The sequence below is a fragment of the Phocoena sinus genome, chromosome 15, assembly GCF_008692025.1.
Source record: "Phocoena sinus isolate mPhoSin1 chromosome 15, mPhoSin1.pri, whole genome shotgun sequence".
In the NCBI taxonomy this organism is placed as follows: domain Eukaryota; kingdom Metazoa; phylum Chordata; class Mammalia; order Artiodactyla; family Phocoenidae; genus Phocoena; species Phocoena sinus.
In genome coordinates, this window is record NC_045777.1 from 913,369 (window position 1) to 928,128 (window position 14,760).

At 59.0% G+C, this 14,760-nt stretch overlaps 1 protein-coding gene across 1 annotated transcript; it reads left to right on the forward strand.

Annotated features, from left to right (window-relative positions):
* Positions 1 to 13,776: 13,776 nt before the first annotated feature.
* Positions 13,777 to 14,502, forward strand: BHLHE23 (basic helix-loop-helix family member e23). Its single transcript, XM_032606040.1, has one exon. The coding sequence runs from the start codon at positions 13,777 to 13,779 to the stop codon at positions 14,500 to 14,502; it is 726 nt and encodes a 241-aa protein (XP_032461931.1).
* Positions 14,503 to 14,760: the final 258 nt, after the last annotated feature.

A 14,760-nucleotide genomic window follows, 5' to 3' on the forward strand; every position in this document is an offset into this window, starting at 1 on the left:
GGGCCTCCTCTCGTGGCTCCCGAGGGTCCGGTGCCCAGCAGACCATGGCTTCCTGGCTCCCTGGGTCTCCCTCCTAGTGCCACTCAGAAGCTGCTGGGATGGCGGCGGCCAGCTCCTCCAGCTCCCCGGGACCCCCGGCCGGCCCCGCCCCCTCGAGGCCCGCGGGGCCAGCATGTCCCTTCCCGAGCCATGGAGCCCCACGGTGAGCGTGTGTGCACACGGCAGAGAACAGCAGGGATGGACACAGAAACGGCAGCTTCCGAAGAGACCTGAATCCCAGCGACAGGCATCTGCTCAGAGGAGCGAGCTCGGCACCTCGGTCGGCTGAGCGCCCGCTATTCCGAGCTTTCATCCTCACGGAGCCCTGGTCGTGGCGGGTGGATGTGAGATCGCGCCCGCCTCGCGTGTGGACACGGCAGGGCCGCCCCCAGGCCCCCAGCCTCTGACCAGCCTGGGGAGCATCTCGGCACTGGGAGGAATTCTGGTTTCTCAGACATGAGAGTCTGGGGCTCTCAGGAATTCCGTGTTTTCCCCAATGCTGACCGTTTTCATCGTCAAAATACTTCAGTTGTTTACTCGGATCCTTTCTTCCTCCACTTTCCTCCTCACTTTGTGCTGTGCTCAGCCCTCGATGGGAAAGAAAACTTTGGAGTATGTGATGGGCTAAATGCCACCCTCCACCCCATCACCCCTCCCATCAGCAATCCGACTCCAGGGGCTCCTCTGGCTTCAGAGAAACTGCTGGAAATGAAGGGGCCCCGAGAGAAAGTGGACCGAGTCGCTGACGCGTCAGCACGACCTCTGCTCATGGCAGGGCCTGGCTCCAGTGACACCGACACCACACTGCCGCTGGCGCTCCAACGGCCTGGGTCCCAGGGTGCATTCCCAGGGATGAGCGACCCCACAGCGACGGACCCAAAGCCATTTCTATCTCGTCAGAAGATGCTGTGTGTGTGCGCGCGCGTGCGCACGTGTATGTAGGGTGGCGGCATTTCTTGCTAATTAACATTTTTATGCTGAAATCTCTAATTTTCACATTGTTCTAGAGTCTACTTTGTGTGGAAAATGTGAAATAATTCTGAGCTCCCACCCTGTTTTTAAAAGTCGCTCACATTTGACTAATTTCAAAACCTGGGGCCAGGTCAGCTGCAACTGTCACCCGTCCCCACCAGGTGGCGCCACCATGGTGCGCTGCCTACTCGGGCCACAAACGTGGATGCAGGTAGTGGGGCCGGTCCCAGCGCGGCCAGGGGGCATCTGGCCACATCTCCTTCGGGTCGGCACCCACGGCTGCGGGCACTCTGCTGTTGACACGCGTTGGAAGGTTCCGGCCGCCCCCGGGGCACACAGCCCTCGTTCCCTCCCTGCCGCCCATTCCCCTTAGTTAAGCAGAACATGGGGTGACACTGTCCCTTTCACTAGGATGCACCCGGGAAGGTGCAGGCACAACGGAAAAGTCCCAAGCGCCAGCTGGGCTGGGGCAAAAGGGATGGCGCTGAGTCCGATGCTGAGCAGACCCAAGTCCAAGCCCTCCTGACGAAGGCAGGAGGCTGGGGAGACTGTGCCTCTCTGGGAACCAGAAGTGACGGGCGGGCAGGGCCCCGTGCAAGCCGAGGGGTAAGGCCAAGGGGCTGGGTCTGCCCAGCTCTGGCCCCCAGGGCGAGTGATGGGGGAGAGGGCTGGCAGCTCACAGCACCAGCGCGGGCCAGTTCCCAGCAGGACAGCAGCCCTCTGCTCAAACAGGACACCACCCAATGCAACCTCCTCCAGGAAGCCTTCCTGGAACCAGCCCAGCTACGTGACTCCCCATCTTCCCACTCCCCTCCCCTGGGCCCGGGTCCTGCCGCTTTCCAGACTGGCTTGGGGGGTCTGCAGGGTATGACGGAGGGAGAGGGGGAACCCACAGGAGACGATCAATCTAGGTTGGGGGCGGCTCTAGGGACTGGGCTGCCTGGGCAGAGGCCAGGTACTGGCACTCGCTGGACTAGACGGAGCTCGGTCTCCTGTGGGAGGTGGAGGGGCGGGTTCTGATGGCTGGGTGCCCATCCCTGGAGATGGGGAGGGTCAGCCACCCAGACCACAAGGACCAAGAGTAGGGAATGAGACTCTGGGTAGAATCTTCAGGCTGAGAGAGCGGATGCTAGAAGGGAAACGAAGCGCCTGCTTCCCCTGGGGCTGCTGAGCTGGTAGGACGTTAGCTTGCAGCTCCCGACACTCTGAGGGGCCCACCTGCCTGAGAGCAAAGTCAGCACAGAACAAGCCGAGCTGAGAGATGGGGACGAGTCCTCGTGCCGTCATCAGGGCACCTAGATCCAGCTGTGCCTGAAGCCATCCTTGGTTCACAGAGCTGAAAACTCCAGAGGGTCCCTGTCTTCTTAAACCACTTGGAATTAATCAGGATTCCTTCCATCAAAAGTGACTGGGTTCCAGCAGGTCGTGACTTAAAGAGAAGCCAGACGGTCACAGAGTCAGTACCAGGAAACTAAGGTGTCGGCTGAGTCAGTGCCCTACACACAGATCTCTGGCCCCCAGCGCCCCGTGTTGCTCACACTCTGTTGCTTGGACGCCCCCTTCCCACCCCCCACGGAAACTGAGGAGGGGCGGTGGGTCATGTCAGAGGCTGTGCCTCGTGTTCGTGGGTCTGGAAGGAGGAGAAGGCCCCACTCCCACCTGCCTCGCCGTGATAAATGGCAAACACACACTTAAGGAAGCAGGGGGCCAGGCCACATGGGCTCCCTGCCCCCTGTCACGGGCAATCCCCCTCCTGACCCCGAGACTCCAGCCAACAAGCTTGCTCCAACAAACACCATTCATTTGCTTTTTTTTTTTTTTTTTTGCGGTACGCGGGCCTCTCACTGCTGTGGCCTCTCCCGTTGCGGAGCACAGGCTCCGGATGCGCAGGCTCAGCGGCCATGGCTCACGGGCCCAGCCGCTCCGCGGCATGTGGGATCCTCCCGGACCGGGGCACGAACCCGTGTCCCCTGCACCGGCAGGCGGACTCTCCACCACTGCGCCACCAGGGAAGCCCCATTTGCTTTTAATTGTGCCATAAGTAATTATTTAGGGGGCTGAAGATCTCTTTAAATTTTCTATGTATTAATATTTAACCTTAACCAAGTACAGAATCGTTTGTGCCATAATGTGGGAGCCATGGAAGGAGGAATCAGCCACTGACACATCACCAGTGTCCCCGGGCTGCTGCAGGCGTCACGCCTCCACACGCACCGCAGGCCCCCGGGTGCTGCGGCCAGAAGGGCTGCCGGGGAGCAATGCAGCCAGGGCAGCTCCGGGCTCAGGCCAGGGCCGTGTGTGATGTGTGGAAGGGGACATTCGGGGGAGACCGGCTCCTCTCCTCCTGCCTTCAGAGGATCCAGGCATGCAGGTCTCCACATCCTCGCAGACCCTCGTCCATCCAGGCTGCCCTCACACTTGCCGGAGGCCCTGACACAGACAGCTGCGGCCACGTCCATCCAGAACTCACCCACGTGAGACACAGGACATGGGGATGGGGAGAGGGGGGAGGGGCCAGGTGGGCCTCAAGTCCCCCAGGTGAGAGTGCAGGAATCCCGCCCAGGACCCTGCACCCTCCCAGCCGGGGTTTCAAGCCCAGGGCGCCCCTGATCCCGCTCTGTAGCCAGACAGAGGCCAGTACCAGCTCGGGCTCTGCCCCTGAGGGCCGTGTGACCCGGGCCACGCTGACCCTGCTGTAGAGCAGGAGGAAAGAGGTCGCTGGCGCCTGGCAAGGAGCACAGTGTCGGCAGAACCTGCCCCTCCATTGTTCAATAAACATCAAAGCCTCAGAAGCCCTGGGTTCCAGGTAACGGGGAGAAGAAGACCTCTGAAAACCCAAAGTCAATTCCAGAGATGAAAAATACAACGGAAGCAAAGAAACAGAATGGACAGAATTAACAGATTAGACTTTGCAAAGAAAAAAAAAGTGAACTTGAAGACATAGCAATATTAATATCCAAAAGGAAGCCCACAGAAGAGAAAAAGATAAAAAAAAAAAAAAGAGCAGAACATCAGCGGCATGTGGGCGATATTAGGGTGGGTGGTGGAGGGACAGAAAAGTGGGCCCTAAAGTGTGATGGCCAATTTTCCAAATCTGTTGAAAATCCGGAGATTGAAGAAGCTTGCCAAACCCCAAGCCGAATAAACGTAAGAAACCACCACAAGCCTAAAAAGAATGTCAAAAACCAGTGAGCAAGGAAACTCTAAAGCCATCAAAGGAAACAGACAAATGACCTAGAGACGGACAGGGGTCTGAGTTAGAGCAGGATTCCCGTGGAACCACACAGGTTAGAAGACTCAGAGGTGACGCACTGCAAGTGCTGACAGAAGAAGGAAATCTATCCAGCTACCCACTCCATCCAGTGAAAATATCCTCGCGATGAAGTTTCTCTAAACCGACGAACAAAAAGTCAGCCCCAGGGCACGCACAAGACACGGTAAAGTTCTTCAGGCAGAAGGAAGGTGACATCGGATGGGTCTACACAAAAGAAAGTGGGCCAGATGTGGGAAAGACGTGGATAAATAGAAAAACTGTTACAATCATTTTTGATTTTTCAAAGGTAACGGACGGTTGAAGGCAAAAATATTAATCACGTGCTGTGGGGATTATAACATCTGTAGATGGGTAAAATGTAAGACAGGCGTAGCACAAAGGCCGAGGGTGGTAAATGTGTACAGTCGTGTATACATGACGGGCACGTGGCTGGTTAAAGACCGCGTGGCCATTTGGAGACTTGCGTTCTACACCTGCCGGGTGTGAAGGATCAACCACTGAGGATGTAAAACGCGGAGGAAAATCTCAGAAGCCAACAGTAAAGGTAGAAAGGGAATCACTTGAAAACTCAATGCAAAATGACGCAGGAAAAGAGGGGAAAAAGAGACAAGAAGAGACGCGGGACAAACAGCCAACAAAACTTGTAGGAGAGGCGGATTTTCAAAAGCGAAAAGCATTTAAGAGAAAAAGACGTAAATAAACACAGAGACCCCGAAAGCTCCTCAGTAAATGGAAGACAGACAATTCAACACCGTTGAGACAAACTGCCCTGGGCTTCATCAGATGAAGCCCTGCCCGCAGAGGACCCCAGGGGACACCCGCCAAACTCCACAGATGATGGGGCTCACGGGCCAGAGCTGGATGGACACACGGACAGACAGACTTTCCTCACAGCACCGCCAACCGGCAACGGCCCACGTCCAGGCATCCACACGGGGTCTAATGCGAATATGGCAGCCAGGACACAGCCGCGGCCACGAGTCACCCACGAAGCTGTGGGCAGGGAGCTCAGACCAACGGAGACGCAGGACTGCGTGTCTGGGGGGGGGGCGTCTGATGCCAGGACAGCGCCCAGGACACACACGCCCCAGGACCGTCATGACCACTAGCCCAGTGTCGGGTCCCCGCACCTGGACACGCACCACGCGTCAGGGCTCAGAAGTGGTGCGTCCAGGCTGAGGGGCCGAGGAGAGGGGGACCCCCAGGGTGGGAGACCGACCTCCACAGTCTCTCCAGGCGACCTCTCGGCCTCACTACCCCACTTTGCGGAAGGGGAAATGGCTGGCCTCCCACTCAGGAGGCCCGTGGAAGAGCAAGGGCCTGCTGGACGGCCAGCTCCACACGGCGGTCATCCCAGCGGGGCTGACCTGCCGGAGTGCGCGGGGCGGGTGGCGCACATGGGACCCTCCCCAGACTCGCCTAAGCCCACAGCGCCCGAGAGGCAGGTGCCACAACTGGGCCTCGGTTTACCCATTTTACAGGTGAGGACAGAGTTGGGGGTCCAGGGTGGGCTGCCAGCAGCCTGGCTCTGGGACCTGGACCCTGAGCACCGTCCATCTGTGCCTGACGCTGACTCCAGCCCCTCCCTGGGGCTGGACCCACCTCCCTTCCGGCACCAGACAGGCATCGCACAAACGCCCGTCCCCAGCCCGCTCCACTGCCCCCCCAGTTCCGTGGTGCCCAGACCTGCTGCTGGTGTCCGCAGCACCCCCTCCGGAGCTCACCCTGACCCGAGGCTGCTGCCTCCAGAGCAGGACGGTGGGGCTGGGGGTCAGAGGTGGGGACAGCAGGCACCCGTCCCCCCCTTCTGGGCCACTGTGCAGAGCCCAGCACTGGCCGCCCTCCTGGTTACACCTCCATTACTCCAGAGGGTCCAGGGCCTGCGGTCTGGCCCAAGGGCACCCAAGGCCACACTCAGACCACAGCACCCTGCTGCCCCCAAACACCCCCCACCCCCCCGGACTCGGCCGCACAAACCCAGGGGCTTGCTGCCCCCTGGAGGCCAGGAGGCAGATGGCCCCTAAGGGGCGGCCCTCCTCCACCCTCCCCAAGTCAGAGGAGCCGGGTGGGGGCAGGGGTCTTGCCCTGGGCACCCAAGCTGTCCCCTAGCCGGCACCACGAGACCTCCCCTGGGCAGCCCCCCTGCCCACGCAGAGACCGCCACTCACACCCACACCTATTAAGTGCTCAGCAGGGGCTCAGGGCCCCTCGGGGGACCTCAGGGAGGCCTGGGCGGCGGGCGAGGCCCAGCACAGCTAACCTGGCGGACAGGGGCGCGGGGAAGGACACGGGCCTGCGGGAGGCCTCTGCCTTTTGTTTATTTCCCATCAGGGGTCCTGGCCTGTGACTTTCTTCTCTCCTGTCCTTGTCTGGCTTTGGTACCAGAGCAATGCTGGCCTCGTAAAGTGAGTTTGGAAGTGTTCCTTCCTCTCCAAGTTTTTGTGAGATTTTGAGAAATCGTGTTAATTCCTCTTTAAATGTTTGGTAAAATTCACCAGAGAAACCATGGGCCTGGGCTCGTCTATGTCGGGAGGTTTTTAATTATTGATTCAATCTCCTTACTGGTGATTGGTTTGCTCAGAGTTTCTGTTTGTTCATAATTCAGTGCCGGCAGGTTGTGTGTCTCTTGGAACTTACCCATTTCTTCAGATCTGTGCAACACACGGTGTCTTGTCCACAGCAGTCCCTCCCGGTCCTCCGTGCTCCTGTGGCACCAGATAGAAAGCACGCAGATGTTTGTAGCAACTTCACTCACAACTGCCAACCGCTAAGAGAAGAAACAGACAGATATTTGTAGGCATATGGACACTCTTCACAATGCGCTCAATAACTTTGATCATTAATTTGTTTAATAGTTATTTATTTTGGCTGTGCCGGGTCTTAGTTGAGGCGCACGGGATCTTCGTTGTGGCATGCGGGATTTTTTAGTTGCGGCATGTGGGATCTAGTTCCCCAACCAGGGATCGAACCCAGGCACCCTGCATTGGGAGCGCAGAGCCTTAACCACTGTGCCACCAGGGAAACTCCAAGCAAATTAATTTATAAAGAACACCACACTCCCAAAAATAGTTTACAAAAATTGAGCAGATGAGACAAGTCACAGAAGCTTGGGGTGAGGGAGAGAGGGACAAACAGGTGGGGAACAGGAGATTTTTAGGGCCATGAAACTATTCTGTACGGTGGATACATGTCATTATACCTTTGTAAAAACCTGTAGAGTACAACACAAAGGGTGAACCGTAATGTAGACTATGGATTTTAGGTAATAATGATGTATCTATTGGTTCATCAGTTGTAACAAACGTAGCAACCAGTGCAAGATGTTAATAACAAGGGACACTGAGGGTGGGGTGGGGGAAGGGGTGTGTGGGAACTGTGTACTTTCCCATCCATTCTTCTGTAAACTTTAAAACTACTCTTTAGGGACTTCCCTGGGGGTCCAGTGGGTAAGACTCTGAGCTCCCAATGCAGGGGGCCCAGGTTCGATCCCTGGTCGGGGAACTGGATCCCACATGCATGCCGCAACTAAGAGTCCACATGCCACAACTAAGACCCGGCACAGCCTAAATAAATAAAGCTACTCTTTTAAAAAAAAGTGTATAAAAATCTTTGATTGACCATATGCTGACTCTAAACCAAGTTTGAACAAAGAAAATAAGTAACCATATTAATGTCTTTGGGGAACAAATTTTTCAGATGAATTTTAACGTGCCCAGTAGAAGGGCTTTATGGGTGGTTGTCAGTTTTTCCTCGCCATCTGTCAATTTTTGTCTGATATATTCAATAGTACGGTAAAAGACTTTATCACGGCTCTTTCAGCAACTATCAGACAAATACACACACACACAAAGAATATAAAGGATTTGAACAACACAGTATGCTTGATTGAATATATATATAGAAAATTTCAACTTTGCCCAATAAGATTCCCATCCCCTATTATATATGAGCCACGTTCACTGACCACAGTGAGATAAGATTAGAATCAACAAGAAAGAAAAATCAAAAGGTATTTATATACCTGGATATCTCACCCGAGATGTATTTACAAAATGTAGACTAGCTTTCCTGTGAGAAAATCTTCTAACAGACACTGCTTCAGAAGAATTCAAAGGCTCTGGGTCTAAACCTGCAGAAGCAGGCAGTGTTCATGAGCCTGGACTGAATCGTGAAGTCACGAGGCTTTTGGCCAAGCTTGTCGCTCCTAATAAACCAGAGTGGATGCATATCTTGTCCAGCTGGGGGAGGGTGTCAGGAGGGCTTCCGGGAAGAGAGGTGCGTTCAGCCCTGTGGAATGGGCAGGGGTGTTCCAGGTGGGCAGATGCCCAAAGTCAAAGTACAGAAATCAGAAACATCCCACATCACTGGCGCCAGTGTAGCCCACCTGGCTGGCGCTGGGGGCAACACTGGATGTGGCTCACGCGTGGGGATGGGCAGGTGTAAAGGACCTGGAATGCCCCAAGGAGCAGGGCTCTATCCTGCTGGTGACTGGGAGCTACCAGGCATCTTAAGTGGAAGGAGATCAGGTCAGCCAGGAATCTATGTGCTGATGGAGAAAAGGGGGCAGAGAACATGCAAGGAAGGTCAGAGCTGAAGCCACCTGCGCCAGAACCCTGGGGGCCCCCTGCTTCCTCCCCAAGTTTTCACGCGGACTCAGCAGCTCTCTTTTTATTACTCCAGGTCAAAGTTGTGCCACTAACCGAGGAATCTGTTTGGGGAGACAAATTCAGGCTGATGCATTCCGGGCATCCCACCTGAACGCCCGGCAGGGGCTACCTCTTCGGTGATCTGAAGATCCAGTTGGCGGGACGTGATCTGAGAGCCTTGAGCAACACCCAGGAGACAGTCAGTAGCAGGGGACTGTCTCCTCTATGCCCCACCCAGAGGCCACACGCCCGCAGCTCATATGGCATTAAACCTCCTCTCCTGCAATGTGGATGGACCTGGGAAACATGCTCAGTGAGAGAAGCCAGTCACAAAAGGCCACCTAGTGTGTGAGTCCATTTACACGAAACGTCCAAAGCAGGCAAATCCGTAGAGACAGAAAGCACATTGCTTGTTGCCATGGGCTTCGTTTGCAAAGGGAGGAACGGGAGTGATAGGTAGTGGATACGAGTCTTTTGGGGATGACGAACTTGCCCTGGAATAGACTGTCATGATGGACACTGAATGACACTGTGAATAGACTAAAAACCTTGAATCTTAAACTTTAAGTGGGGGGAGATGTATAGTACGCGAATTATATCTCAGTAAAGTTGGGTTTTTTTTTTTTTTTCTTTTCATCACCCTGGACTAACCTGGCACGGTGTCCGCTAGTGGGGTGGGGGGAATAAGGGAGGGGGGAGGGAGGGCTTTGTAAACTGTCAAGTCCTGTCCAAATGCAGGAGGTGGTGGTTTTGCGGGGTTTCTAAAAACAACTTGAACAAAAACAGGTTCTTGTAAGTGGACTGGGGGCCATCTTTACCTTCCCCCCAGGGGGACATGGAGACTGCGGACGGTCAGAGGCCAGAGCTGCTAACCAGAGGTTCTGAGGCGCAACTCGGGGGACTTAAAGGACAATTACCAAGTGCTACCCAGAGGCACTTGGTGAGAGGTACACGGAGACACAAGTCCCTAAAATGAGCCTCGGGACTGGCGCTCCATCACCAGAGACCCATGGAAACAACGGGGGCAGGGGCAGAGTCTCAGCTGAGACGCAGGACCAAGGCTGCCCCAAAGGAGCCTCCGTTGAGCCTCTTCCCTGCCTGGCGAGGCCCGAGGCTGTCTTGGCTGCCCCAACCTGCTGCCCTTCGCCTCCCCGCGGAGACCTCCCCGCGGAGACCTCCCCCCGGAGGAACTGTCCACACCAAACAACAAAGAGCCGCGACCGCGTTTAGCCTCCTGCTCTTAGGAAATATCGCAGAAAAAAAATCTCAACCCAAAAGCAAGTGTGGGGCTGCAAAACAAAACCAATAAAAACACGAAGAGGTTTGAAATCAATATTCTTTGGGTGTCTTCCAGCCCAGGAATGGCCACGGGGCTTCTTAACGTAAAGCAAGCTGCTTGTCAGTGACGATTGGAATGAGGTGAGGCTTGTGTGGACAGGGTCCGGGAGGGCCCGAGAACGAGTATTAACCAGCAGGGCCAGCGGGTGGAGCGCAATCTCCCAGGTGGCCACCAGGTGGCGGCGTCTGACCAAAAACCATGCCTCTCCCTGCGCTTTCAAGATTTGCGGCCGGAGCATCGCCCGGATTGGGCCCTCCGGGGAGGCTGCTCGAGGGTCTGGGACCCCAGAGGAAGGGCCGCGCCCCCCACCCCGCCTCCAGCCCTTCTCTGAGCTGCTGAAGGTTCAGAAACTGGCCCAGAGCCCTCGCTTCCCGGACTGGAGTGTAGACATCCCAAAGGCCAGGCTGGACCCCAGACTGACACTGTCAGACCCCTCTGGCCCGGGCCCAACGTCGGATTTAATTTAATCTCCCGGCGATGCTGACCTGCAGCCACAGCAGGGGCTCTACACCAGCCCCTCTTCTGAAAGCCAATATCCTGGGTGCCTGTGGCTTCAATTACTGAACGCTCTGACGACGTTTCCATGTCCCCGTGAGGGCCTGCCAGACACCCCTTGGGTGCTTCAAACGCCCTCACACTCAATCTGTCCACAGCACACCCGCCCCCTCAACCCCCCCGCCCTCCAGCCCTGAGTCCCAGAGGTAGGAGGTCACTGGCCCCCATCAGGCCGCACCACTCGTGTCGGCCGCGGGGGTAACAGTGGAGCTGGCCCACCTCTCTCCACGTCCCCTGTCACCTCTGGCAGCTCTGCCAGGCCTGGAGGGACAGCCGGGAGGAAGTGCCCCAAACCCCCTGAGCATAGCGGGAGCAGTGATCTGCAGAAAATGCTTCCTTGAGCTCCTACGGTGGCGGCCTCTGCCCTCCTGGCAAAGACCAAACTCCCCACCAGACTGGCCGCCCCTGGGTCTTTGGGCCCCACCCTGGTCCCCTGCTGCCCCCTCCAATTTGCCACGCCCCTTCCAACAGCCTGTAAGCCCCCTGCCCCCCAGGGTGCTCCCCCACCCCAGGTGCTTGGCCTGACACCCACTCACCCTTCAGACCACGGCCCAAACACCACGGCGGCCTGTCCATGCTGGGCTGTCCCCACCGCCCTGCCCGTGCCTGACCTCAGCCCAGGAGGCAGTGCAGGGGCTCCTTGGAGAGAGCCCCCCAAGACCCTTCTTGTCCCTGAGCCCACCTTCAGCCCCAGACGGGACAGGCTGGTGGATGAGGCATCAGCCCTGGGCCCCCCTCCCCTCATCCATCCGCAGGGCCCAGAGCACAGCGACTCTGGTGTTTCCCACGACTGATGATCCACGTGTTTGTGCCTGTCTCCTCCCATCCAGCATGGAAGCCCTTGAAAGCCAGGATCCCCATCAGTGCTGGATTTCCAGAACCTTCCAGAGCACACACAGCTCTCATCCATTCGCTGCACAAGAGCACCTGGCACCTGCTCACGTGCCCCGAGCACTCGACAACACTGAGATCATCCCTGTTACTCCTCTCCCTGGGAAACCTGGAGAACAGAGAGGTTAAGCTACTCTGTCAAGGTCACACAGCAGGGCCTGGTGAGTGGTTCCCAGGCAGTACTGAGCTGGAGGCCAGGGGGACACCATCTCTTGACTGAGTGGGAAGCAACCATCACCCGCCAACTCCACAAGACCTCCAGGCACCTTCCCACCTGGAGAAAGTTTGGGGTCCTTCATCTGTCATTGGAAAGATTGAAAAGGTGAGCCCCGAGGCTGGCAGGATTCCCCCAGATGGGGCTCAATCCGAGAGGAGGAGGCACCTCTGGAAACTCTGCCGAAGCCCTGCGGCCCGTGTGCGCTCACTGCACTTAGAATGTGGAGAAAGGTCAGGTGGCGCTGCGCTGGCCGTGCGCCGACGCCCTAAACCATCCCACAGCCATTGCACAAAACTGGGACCCAGGTTTGAAAAAGGAACCAGGCTGCTCTCAGCTTCCTACCCTCCCGGGGTTTTTCAACCTGTATTAGAAACTCCATCATTACCCCACCCCTCCCAAACCTTCCGAACGGTCTGGCCTTAATCCTTGCCCCCAACCTCCCAGCCATGGGGACTCTCCTGGCTGGCAACCCCAGCTCGGCCAGTGCGTCACCCTGAGGCGAGCTGCGCCCAATGACCAGCCCCCACACCCTCCCCGGCCCAGGCTGGCGGGGAAATTGCGGAACCGGGCATCATGCATCCCGGGGCCCCGCAGGTGCTCAGACAACACCCCTGGTCTGACGTCCACCTGGGGGCACCACAGCCGTCCCTGGAGGGGTTTCTTGGCTGAGACTCAGGCCAGGACAGAGGACCCGCCCCCGCCCCAGCCCCTCGCCGGTGCAGCCCCCATCTGCTTTCTCCAGCAGAGCTGCCATGCTCCCCAACTTCATGGTGGAGCCCTCGCCCCCGCCCCCAAGTAGAAAACTGAGAAAATTCCTCCTCTATGGTAGGGCAAACCATGGAAAAAACCTTTCACCAGAAATAGCAGAGAATTGAAACAAGGTTTTGCCTAAACAAGAGGTTTTTGTCCTTAAATCTCCGATCCCTGCCTCAAGTCACTAAGACTTCAGGGAGCGTGGAAACATCTTCAAGACGCACTTGTCCCCGGAAACTGCGCGGCGGGGGCTGGAGACCCACGAAAGGGCCAGCTGCGGGGAAGGCCCAGCCCAGCCGGGCCTCAGGGCGTTCGGATCGCGCCCTTTGCCCCGCGGGTTACCCTGCTGTGAGGCCGCTCCTGGAGGGCGCCCACCGAGCGCCCCGGGCGTGCGCTCTGCACCTCCTCCGGCCTCGGCGGGTCAGGCGTCCGCGGTGAGCTGCGCGCTCCCTGCTCCGATACCTGCCTGCGCGACGCCGGAGGTGGCTCCTGCAAATGGTACCGAAGACGAGGACAAGGCGGCCTGAGGCGGGTGCCCACGAGGGACGGGGGCGCACAGTGACGGCAACCCCCGGGCGTGGCAGGAGGCAGAAGCTGGAGACGCCGGGAAGCAGGAACAGCTCTCCCGGGTCCCGCGGCTTCCACAGCCGTCTCCAACCAGACCTCCAGCTCCTTCCATCCCGGCGGCGCCCCACCCCTGGCCATCGGTCTGCGCCGCCGGTGGAGCTGGGCTCCGGGAAGAGGCGGTCACCAAGTCCCCTCTGATTGGACGGCCGCGAAGTCCCAGAGGGCGCCTCCGCACCTTAAAGCAGGAGCGGCGCGAGGAGAAGGTAGAGCCCTCCGCAGCCCAGCCCTGCGCGCGGCAGCGAGAGGTGGGGAGGAGGGGGTCGTCGGGGGTAGAGGACAGAGAAGAGAGAGGGGGAGGAGACCAGGAGGCGGGGCCGGGGCGGGACCCAGAGGCCCCGGCGCGGGGAGGCCCCGGGACCGACCGACGGACTGCCGGACGGACGCGCCAGCCGGGAGCGGTACCCAGGCCGCGGCAGCGGCCAGCGCGCGCGCGCAGACCCCGGGGCGGCTCGGGCCGGGCCGCATGAGCGCCTGCCTGCCCGGCGAGCCTTCGGGCCCCGGAGGCGCGGCCATGGCGGAGCTCAAGTCACTGTCGGGGGACGCGTACCTGGCGCTGAGCCACGGCTACGCGGCGGCGGCGGCGGTGGGCCTCGCCTACGGGGCGGCCCGGGGTCCCGAGGCGGCCCGCGGCTACGGCGCGCCGGGCCCGGGCGGCGACCTCCCCGCGGCGCCCGCTCCCCGAGCTCCGGCCGCGGCGGCCGAGAGCAGCGGCGAGCAGAGCGGCGACGAGGATGACGCCTTCGAGCAGCGGCGGCGACGGCGCGGGCCCGGGGGCGCGGCTGACGGGCGGCGGCGGCCCCGGGAGCAGCGCTCGCTGCGGCTGAGCATCAATGCGCGGGAGCGGCGGCGCATGCACGACCTCAACGACGCGCTGGACGGGCTGCGCGCCGTCATCCCCTACGCGCACAGCCCGTCGGTGCGCAAGCTCTCCAAGATCGCCACGCTGCTGCTCGCCAAGAACTACATCCTCATGCAGGCACAGGCCCTGGACGAGATGCGGCGCCTCGTGGCCTACCTCAACCAGGGCCAGGGCTTGGCCGCTCCGGTGGCCGCCGCGCCCCTGACGCCCTTTGGCCAGGCCGCCGTGTACCCCTTCTCCGCCGGCCCCGCGCTGCCCTGCCCAGACAAGTGCGCCGCCTTCTCCGGGACGCCCTCGGCGCTTTGCAAACACTGTAACGGGAAGCCGTAAGGGCCCCGGGCCGCCCCTTCCTTACGCACGCGTCCTTCATTTTACCTTGCCCCCATGACTGTGTCACCCTGCCCCCATCGGACCCCGCCCACGGGGAGAAGGCGGCCAGGCCTCGCTTCCAGCCCTTGCGTGCTGAACATTTGGGCCCGCGGGAAGCGCAAAGCCCGTCCGGGCGCGGGATGGAACCGGACAGCGGGGCGCTGGAATCCATGCCCTGGAGCCCAAAGCGCCCAACGGGCACCCTCCCGACGCCCCAGC

Excerpts from the sequence above, each read along its gene's own strand:
- BHLHE23 (XM_032606040.1), top strand. The coding sequence starts at position 13,777 with ATGAGCGCCTGCCTGCCCGGCGAGCCTTCGGGCCCCGGAGGCGCGGCC.